Source organism: Microtus ochrogaster, chromosome 22 (assembly GCF_000317375.1).
Source record: "Microtus ochrogaster isolate Prairie Vole_2 chromosome 22, MicOch1.0, whole genome shotgun sequence".
NCBI classification, from domain to species: Eukaryota; Metazoa; Chordata; class Mammalia; order Rodentia; family Cricetidae; genus Microtus; species Microtus ochrogaster.
In genome coordinates, this window is record NC_022023.1 from 17859313 (window position 1) to 17869294 (window position 9982).

The window sequence follows — 9982 nt, forward strand, 5'->3', positions numbered from 1 at the left end:
GTGTGTGTGTGTGTGTGTGTGTGTGTGCGCGTGGGTGTGTGGGTATGTGTAGGCTAGAGGGAAAGAGAGGCCACTGTCTGTGAACAAAGAGCTAATAATCCATCTCATTATTATTCTGAAGGAAAATTGTCTCTTTATGTATTCCCCATGTTTATTAAGAAAATGCAACAGAGAAAATTGAGATACTGAGCCAGGCATAGCTGCACATGGCTGCAATCCCAGCATTTGGGAGATGGACGCAGGACAATATGGAATTCAAGGTTATCTTTGGCTATATGATGAGTTTGAAGGCAGTCTGGGCTACATGAGATCCTATGTTTAAAGTAAAATAAAAATGAATAAAATTGGCATATTTCAGCAGTTATTAGGCTATGTGGAGAAATTACATAGTTACTCTTCCTGCATGTACTCTTCATGCGATTTCAAAATATTAGAGAAATTTTGGGTGGGGAAAGGGCAGCTGCTGTGTGTCATGGTGTTACCTATGCACACGATCTTATCCCATCTGACAAGTCTATGAAATTTTCTGAGGGTTGCCCGCATCCCCTCAAATGAATTTTAAAGCCCTCATCCCCATGATGTAAAGAAGTAAGTAATTAATTTAAAGGGGGCACACTGGAAGAGGAATATAACCTAATCTGTCTTGTGCCTGTCATAAGGAATATTCAAGCATAGAAAGAGACTATGAATATGCAAGCCCATGGGGAAAACCTCGTGGGGACACAGCAAGATGACAGGTTCTTCTTAAAGCCAAGGAGACAGGCTAGAGAAGAAACAAGCCTCGCCACCATCTTGATCTCAGACCTCCAGCCTTTAGCACCGTGAGAAAATTAATTCCTGTTGTTTTAGGGAGACAAAAACCTAGCAGATTAGCAGCAATAATTATTGCTGTTACAATTTTACAAAGTGAAAAAAAAATGAGGTTAATCAGGTCAAATACCGCGTTCCATGACTCATAAGAAATAGCACCAGAGTCAAAGCCAGGGCTCCCTGGCTCTAAGCTCACATTCTTTCCCCTACAGAGAGAATATTACATCTAAATAATTGTCACTGTTATTCCCCAGGAAGGGAGCTCAGAAAGGAGAAATGAAAGTCTACACTCATTACATGTGAGATAGGAGGTATAGAATCTAATCTATTAATGAAAAGTGCCTCCGCGTGTAGAATTAACGTGATTTTTGGAATTTTAAAGCCAGCCTTCAGGACTTTTTATCTGTATAAATTTAAGTAATTGCTTCACTCTTTTAAGCTGCTGGTGTTTTCTTTGCTGAGATATAAAAATGTAGATCTAAACACATAATTATTGTGATAATTAAAAATAGTTGAATTAAGTAGATGCTTAATAACTATCAGCTGACATGTTTTGATGCAATCACCCAGAGGATTTGTTGGGAAAGAGGATAAGGTTAGAAAAAAAAATCAGTAACGATTTTGTTATAACAGTGAGCAGCTTCATGGGATTAAGAAGGACTAGCCTTTATTTTTTGTTTTTTATATTTCTTTATAATTTATTGGTTTTAATTGAGCTAAACACTTCCCCACTCCCCCTCTTTAATGTGTGTGTGTGCATAGATGCACAAGCGTGTGGATGGGTTTACACGCGCTTGTTAGAGGAGGCTAGGTGTCATCCACAAGAATGCTGTCTACTTCCCTGAAGACGGCGTCTCTCATTGGCTTAGACCTCACCAATCAGGCTACGCCAGCTGGCCAGTAAGCTCCAGGAGTCCTCCTGTCTCCGCCTCCCAAGCATTGGGATTACGAGTGCACATCACCATCCCAGTATTTTCATATGGGTTCTCAAGGCCTCAGGCTTACAAGTCAACAACTTAGCTGGCTGAGTTATCTCCCCAGCCATTATGTTGTTTTCTTTTTTTAGAAAAAAAAAAAGACATAACACATAATGTTATGGCTATATAAAGGCCTGAAGGAAGCCTGCCTTTCTCCTGCCGAGCGAATTCTTTATCCGGTGGTGCTGATAGAGAACCGTGGGATGCTGTGAATGCAACTCAAAGGAAACTCATTGCCTCGGAACTAGAGCAAGAGCTCTGTCTGACCAAGGCAATAAATAAACAGCTCCTGGCCTCTGCAGTCTCTGGATTGTCAGGTTCCTTTCTGGGTCTGAATGGGACCGCATGCATCCTCACCTCCATGCAAATCTTCACTCCCCCACACCACCACATGGTTTCCAGACATCCCAACCCAGGCCTAGAACTTACCACTGGAGGCAAACACTCGCAGGGCCCAGAGACAGTGCAGGAGGTTCTGGCTATGAGACAGGTTCTTCCTGGCCAGAATCAAGGTCACATCAAGAGCTTCTAATTCCAGCGCCTTCTGTCCAAACTTCTTATCTAAAAACACAAATCCATCTCTCTTAATTACGTCTCAAATTCATTATGAAGGCTTAGGGAGAGAAATGACAAGGGGGGTGACAGACAAAGACACTTTTTAATGTCATTAAAATATTCTTAGTATGCCCCCATCAGAACCAAATGCATGAGAAGAGGGGAACTCTGGGTACACTTATGGACAGGGTGGCTCTGGGGTCTAAGAACGCAAGTCTTTGGACTCTGAAGACACTCCTGGTCATCTCCATGTGTATCAATGTATTTACGACAAATCTGGGGTGAAGGAAACAACACAGCCTTCGAATGTAGTGCATGGGCTTTGATTGGACTCTGCTTGCTTTTCTTCACCTTTTTTCTCTTTCTTTTCTGAGACAGGGTTTTTCTACATAGCCCTGGCTGTCCTGAAACTCACAATGGAGACCAGGCTGGCCCCAAACTCACAAAAATCCACCTGCCTCTGCTTCCCACGTTGTGTTGGGGTTAAAGGTGTGTGCCCGGCCTGGGTCTTACATTTTTGATTGGATGTTGTTATAAATATGCAAAAGATAGTACAGAAGTTTTAGAGAAGTTAGAGCAAAGTCATTGGGAGATGGTGATACTCTTTCTACTTAACAAAGAATTTTCATAATAAAAAGTAAAAATAGATTTTAAGAAACAAATAAAAATTAAAAAGTAATCTCTAGATTGCTCGAATATCCTGACATCTAGTGTTGTAGGTAAACCATCATCATCATTTTAATAGTTACAAACAAAGCACTGAAACCAAGAAAAGAGCCTCCTGTTTAGGCTCTTTGTACCCACTAGCAGGTGACTGTGTCTAACTACATTTGTTTGTGTCATTTCCTAAGTGTGGTGCCTTAAATCATCATGACTGTTGTAAGACTCATAGAAATATATTTCTATGTTTATTTTGTTATTTCATTTAGCATAATTCTCTGGGTACTCCCATTAGGCTACATAATACTCCATTTCATATGAATACCACATTTTTTTTAATCTGGCATCTATCCATAGATGCTTAAGCTATTTCTATGTCGAGGTCATTGCGCATATTATTACAGTGAAAACAGGAAGGAGAGATCTTTATAAATTATTCATTTCTTTTCCTTTGGGTATTTGTTCAAATCAGAGATTATTGAAATATCTCAGTCAGATGGTAATTTTAGGGCTTGTTTGTTTGTTTTGAAACAGGGTCTCCTGTAGCCCAGTATGGCCCCGAACTGACTATGAGCTTCTGAGCCTCCTGCCTTTGTCGCCCAAGTGTTAGGGTCCAGGTATGGATCACCATGGCAATGTGGTAGCTCTTTTTTTTTAATTCTCTATGTCATTTTCAATAATGGCCATCCTGATTTTTAGCACTACAAAGTGTGAAAAGGCTCCCTTTTCTTCACACCCTCACCAACGTTTGTTCTCCTTTGTCTTGTTGGCATGTCACCCCTGCTAGCATGAGGGCGTGTGTGCACAACGGTAAAGAATGAAACTCTGCTTCTTCCTGCTGACTTCAGGGACCAAGGAGGGAGGATAAGTCAAGAGACACAAAATACCAATTTCAGCTTCGAGTAAACAAATCTAGAGCTCTTGTGTTCAACGTGAAGATGAAGTTAACAAAATTGTTCCCTGCTAAATACGTAGATTTTAGCTGCTCCCGTTGTGAAAATAAAGCGATTTTATGAGATCACAGATGCGTTCATCTGCTTCATTGTTGTAATGACACTGCTACTTGTATTTCATAATACCATGGTGAAAACCCCAATATACACAATAAAATTTGCTGTAAAATTGAAGCTGGGAAGATGTCTCAGTAGGTAATAGTTATTGATGTGTGAATATGAGGAACTTAGTTCAGATCCTCTACAGCAATGCAAAGAGCTGTCTGTGACTGTACATATACCTGTAACCCCAGTACTATGGGGGAGCAATAGTAAGAGGATCCCAGAAGCTCACTCACTGACAAACAAATCTAATAATGTGAGCTTTGGGTTCCATGAGAGACTCTGTCTCAAAGGAACAAAGTGGTGAGAAAATGAGAAAGACATCCAACATCAACCCCTGATTTCTACATGTACATGTGTGCATGTACATACATGTAAATAAATGGACACATATATACATATAACACACACATACACACACAAGGAACCACTGTCAATGTATGTCTTATCACTTGACTGTTAGTCCCTAGCCCCATATGCTAATGAGATGACCTAATCCCTTATCTACTCTTCCTAGAAACTCTGGAATTAAATTTTATGCTTCCATTTTAGACATAAGGGCAGTATGGTTCATAACCATTAAGTAACTTGACCAGGGTCACGCAGCTAGTAAGCATAAGGGACAGACTTGAAACCAGCCCTCCCTGTGTGCCTGGGGAATATATCAGGTCTCTACTGTCTTTTCTTAGAGTTCACTTGGCCCACTCAGCTTTGGTGACTTTCCCTCGTTCTTCAGGTTTCAGCTCGGATGTCACTGTCCCTGACCATGCCATCCTAGGGGAGCATCAGTCTTTCTCTTCCTTGAGGCACTCATCACAGTCTGCTACCCATCCTGCTAATTATTTGCTGTTCCACTTGGAACAGAAGCACAGTGAGAGCAGACTCCTTTACAGTCTTGAGCACAGAGATATCTGAAGGGTATAGACCAGTGCATGAGCAATCACTAAATGAATACTGTTAGTTATGCTGGAACACATCCATGCAGGTACTAGCTAATGTCTGTTTCGTGGTCCATTTCTAGAGAGCCAATGAGGGTGAAGTAGAGATATAGACATTGAAAGAGTATGCTGTAGCCTTCAGCTTCTGCTGCTGACAACAGCATCAAAAGGGGCCTGAGCTGCTTCTCAATTGTGACCATCATGACAGTCAACATACAGTTTAAGTTTAACTGTTAAAGTGTTTTGCAAAAGCTTGCATGAACTCTAAATGCTTAGATTATTCAACCCTGCTCCAGGAAGTTCCAGCGACCTAAGAAGGCATTTCCGGATCCTCCAGGAGGAAAGAGAACTAGCCAGAAGCTCTATTGCTATGTGACTTATCACAGTAGGCTGAACTAACAGTGCCCACCTCAATTCAGTTCTACCCAGACAGCTGAGATGCCATCTTATTTGGAAAGAGAGTTCTGTACACTGAATTAGCTAAGAAGGGATCAGACAGGACAGAGTGGTACCTAGACTTTATGACGGACACCCCTGCATAAAGAAGAGAGAACACACAAAGTGAACACAGGGAACGCTCTGTGAATACAAGATAGAGAACGGAATGATTGTCTACAAATCAAAAGAAAGAGGGAAAGGAAAGGAGGGAGGGAGGCAAAGGAGGGAGAGAAAGAGGGAGGGAGGGAGGGAGGGAGGGAGGACCGACCGAGGGACAGACAGATGGACAGACAAAGGTTCTGGCAGCACTAGGAGAGAAAACAGAGTCTCACTCAGGACCTCCAAAAAAAAAACTACCCTCTCAGGACTTGGTTTGGGACTTACGGACTCCTGAAGTATCAGAGATTATATTTATGGTACATAATGACAAACAGTCTGTGACAGTTTGCTCTGATAGCTCTAAAAATTGAATGCCCAAGTCTGATCAGGCTTGGTGGTACATTATCTCTAATCCCAGCACTCAGGAGTTCAAGGTCCTTTGCTACATAGTGAGTTCCAGGCTAACGTGACTACATGAGACTCTGCTTCCTAACCAAGAGGGGAAAGCTAATGCACGCATTCTCCTTCCCTGTGAGAAATATCTCCTAGAATTGTTTCATTTTGTATAAGGATTTAAAATGCATTGGAGCCACTCCCATCTTCTCTGACTTATGATCCGAGCTTTTGCAGTCCGTGCCGGCTGTGACTACAGCGTCTCAGTGCCATTCATTCATCTCTAAGCACCATATTTTTTATTACCTGACATCTAGACTTTTTTCTAAATTTACCTTGCCAAGCAGTATGGTGCATACCTCTGCTCCCAGTGTGCAGGAAGTTGAGGCAGAAGGATTGCAATAAATCTGAGGCCACCCTGAGCGACATAGTTTGAAGCCAGAATCAAAACCATGCAAGATTCTGTGCTTCAAAATAATAACAACCTAAAGTAAAATGTCTCCCATATAAACTGGCCTTGCAATCACCAAGGCACTCGAGACCCCCCTTTTGCCTCCCCACCAGGATGTCCCCAAATGCTCTCGGGGAACAGCTCCAGAAGTAGGCTGTCAGTCATCACTGGGTCTTGAAGTGTTAGTACCTCTTAGGCCAACTTTGGCCATCAGCCTGAAGAGAGGCAGGAGGATGTCATAGTCAGGAGACGCCGATCTTGCTGTGTCCACCAGAGTCTGCAGAAGGGCTTCACTGCCACCTTTGTCGATCATGTAGTGAATCCTCCGGTCTGTGCCTGGGAGGAAACCAGAGGAAAGATGAGCCACAGATAGTAACCCTCCTCCCCAGAGCAGACCTCAGCCCTCACAGCCAGACACAAGTGAAGGCTCGTTCATTTCGCCACAGAAACACAGACTGGCAGATTCTCGACATGCGTCATCTTCAAGTTGTACTACCATCTGAAGGGAGAAAGGTGTGAAATATGACAATTGTGAAATATTTAGATATTTTAATATATTTGCCTTCCACAAATATGACAAATGGAATGATATTGCAAGTTCTGGAGACCTGTCAACTTTTTACAGATGTGTATATATGTATGTATGTGTATGTATATAAATAGACATGTAGGCATTATATATACTATATGTGATGTACATTATCATATATTAAATATTCTTCTACAAAACACAAAAAAACATTAGTAACAGGAAGGGGTTGTTTCTTATCTATAATCATTTTATTGATGATGTAATGATTTTCTAATTCTGCTCTTTTAACAATGAGTAGAAAGGAAATAGAGGAATCACTGTAGGAACAGCCTAGGAAATGAAATACCCAGGCATATCATTTGAGGGCTCTCGAGCAGAGTCCTGAACAATGGGGAAGTAATGGTCTTTCTACCAAAGAATAGGTTTGACTAAGGATACCTCCAAAGTAGTGATCACACATTAACATGGGAAAGGCCCTGTGTTACCTAACCAAGGTCGCCAGCAAGGTGTAATGACATCAAGGGAGAAATTCTGTTTTCCCCATCCTAATGAAAACAGAATTGTCTAACAAAAAAAGGGAAGAAAATAAGGGGGGAGAGGGAGGGAGAGAAGAGCCACTGTATCCAGGAGTGGTGGTGCACATTTGTAACACATAGGTATAGACAGAAGGGTTGCTAGTTCCAGGGCAACCTGAGCTATACAGTGAGACATTCGCTTAAGAAGAAAAAAAAAACATTCATATTGGAGAAGAAATTCCAAGGATTAATTCTAAAGATTTCACACTCCTCCTGAAGATAGATTTAGCTCAGAAGATGAGTGATGGCCTGCAAAATGGAACTCATTCATAAAACAAACAAAAAAATACAGGAAGTGACCCTGCCACCAACAAACATAAAGGTTGATTTTTAAAAGAGGCCACCGTGTAATGGGACCTTTAAGGTTTTCATCTCTAGCATGCCATTCATCCCTAATGTTGCCTGTTTGTGCTAATATTGCTTAACCCAGTTAACCCAGCTGACTCCTAGGTACTCAGTCCTGGCATCTCCTTTCTGACAAGGTAAGTGGCTTCCCTGCCTCAAAGTCCTATCTCCACGTGATATATGTAAGAAAGCTGCAGTCCCTAGTTCTTCCGGTGAACCACACAGGAAGGGAGCCTAGGGAGGTGAGGGGTGTAGTGGCTGAGGAGCCCTCCTAGATGAAGACATTTGGCTTTACAGAGGAGAAAACGTAGCAAAGCCACCCTGCATCTCACTGCGTCCTTAGCTTGGACACTGTTAGGTAGGTGACAAGACCCAAGAGCCTAAGTATAATCATCCCCGTCTACACAGATCTTGTCACATAACGTCAAGGGGGAAATATGGGCTGGGGGTTCTGTCTCACCCAAGAAAGCTCAATTACAAAACTACCCGGCTTCAGAAGTTCCTGAGACAGACCACAGCCAGCACTGGCCCCGGTCCACCATAGTCTACTCACCAACAGAAAGCAGATCGCTGAGGACCTGGAGGATGGCCAGGATCGATGCTTTGTCGGAGGAGCTCTGCAATGACAACACAGACAGATATCTTCGCAAGGATTGCAAGACGATAGAGGTAGCTTGGTTAGAGACGCAAAGAATAGGCAGAGTTAAGCCTGTTGCAATGAGAAGGACTCCATAAAGGAATGGACGGGGGGGGGGGGCACTCATTCAGTAGCAACGAGTACTCTCACTGAGATAGGGGCTTCACAGGCTGTGCCTAGATAGTATTTGAGACCCCTCTTTGGGGACCAGTTTAATAATAGCATTACTAAGGTACACACAAACACGAGTATTGATGAATGACCCAGAGGCAACAAACTAAAGGAAGGAGCTTTGTGGGCCTGGGTCACAGAACATCCTATATTTAAGTAGCCTCAGATTATTTTTAGGACTGATCACAAGAAGAAACAGAAGCCTTCTAAATGTGCTGATGCAAATACTGCCTTGTCAAACAAAGACAAACTTTGATTTTCTCCAGAAAAGAGCAGAGTCGTAGCAGATCCTTCTGTGAGGGTTGTCTTAGAAATCCTTATAAGTCTTGACATTGCCACTTTTTTTTTTTTAAGAAGAAATGTCTCTGTTCAGAAGGTGGAAAATTGGCAGAATTTCCTGAGGTAACCTATATCATAGTTACAGAAATACAACCCACTTTTAGGTTCCCACTGAAAAGCTGGAGGAGAAATCATTTTGTTTTTGTTTATTTGGGTAGGTGCGCCATTTATAACAAAGTCTTAACATTCCCTTGAGGAAGTTTTGTGCTCTTGATCGGCTTCAAAGACCTCCATAATTCTCCGCTGTATATAGGACAAAGGCAGGAAGCCAAACGTTTTCATGATCTTCTGCTGCTGGCTCCAACTTCACTATGCATTTCAATCCTCCTGTCCAAAATAGGTATTTCCCATGGTAGGGAAACTTGTAGATTCCTGCCTAAGCAATGTTATATAGCTTGGTCTACCAATTCAACCAAACTGTTCCCTCTTCTGGCAGCTCTTTCCCTGCCTTTCAGCCTGGTAAATGCTAGCTCATCCTTCCAGTGCATGGTGGACTCTGGGATAGCTCCACCCTTCTTTCCCACAAGCCAGCTCTGAGATACCGTCTACCTCTCCATCACATAGCTCAGTTCTTAACATAACACTCCCTGGATAATTCTGACATCACAGTGTCACCTAGCTTCCTGTCCCATCTCCACTAGGTACCAGAACCTTTAGCAAACAGCACCTAGCAGAGGGGTTGCTCCAGAGAAAATGTGAAATTAATATTTCTAATGGAATACAAAAGAACACCAGGAGCCGGGCGGTGGTGGCACACGCCTTTAATCCCAGCACTTGGGAGGCAGAGGCAGGCGGATCTCTGTGAGTTCGAGGTCAGCCTGGTCTAGAAGAGCTAGTTCCAGGACAGAAACCAAAAAGCTACGGAGAAACACTGTCTCAAAAAATAAAAAAAAAAAGAACACCAGGGGATCCTCAAAGACCACTACCATCCAGTACACATTCCAGAAAGTCATAGTTCAAAGTACCTACCAGGGCTTTATATTCCAGCATAAAATTCCAGAGGACAT

The 9982-nt window shown here is 42.5% G+C and overlaps 1 protein-coding gene across 1 annotated transcript in view; it reads right to left on the reverse strand.

Annotated features, from left to right (window-relative positions):
* Positions 1–8969, reverse strand: part of Agbl1 (ATP/GTP binding protein like 1) — a 703551-nt gene extending 694582 nt beyond the window's left edge. Inside the window, exons 1-4 of the mRNA XM_013350206.2 lie at positions 8888–8969; positions 8382–8501; positions 6566–6712; positions 2217–2348 (exon numbers count right to left, since the gene is read on the reverse strand). Coding sequence (XP_013205660.2) covers positions 2217–2348; positions 6566–6712; positions 8382–8501; positions 8888–8969 — 481 coding nt within the window. The remainder of the gene's footprint in view (positions 1–2216; positions 2349–6565; positions 6713–8381; positions 8502–8887) is intronic.
* Between the last annotated feature and the right edge of the window lie 1013 nt (positions 8970–9982).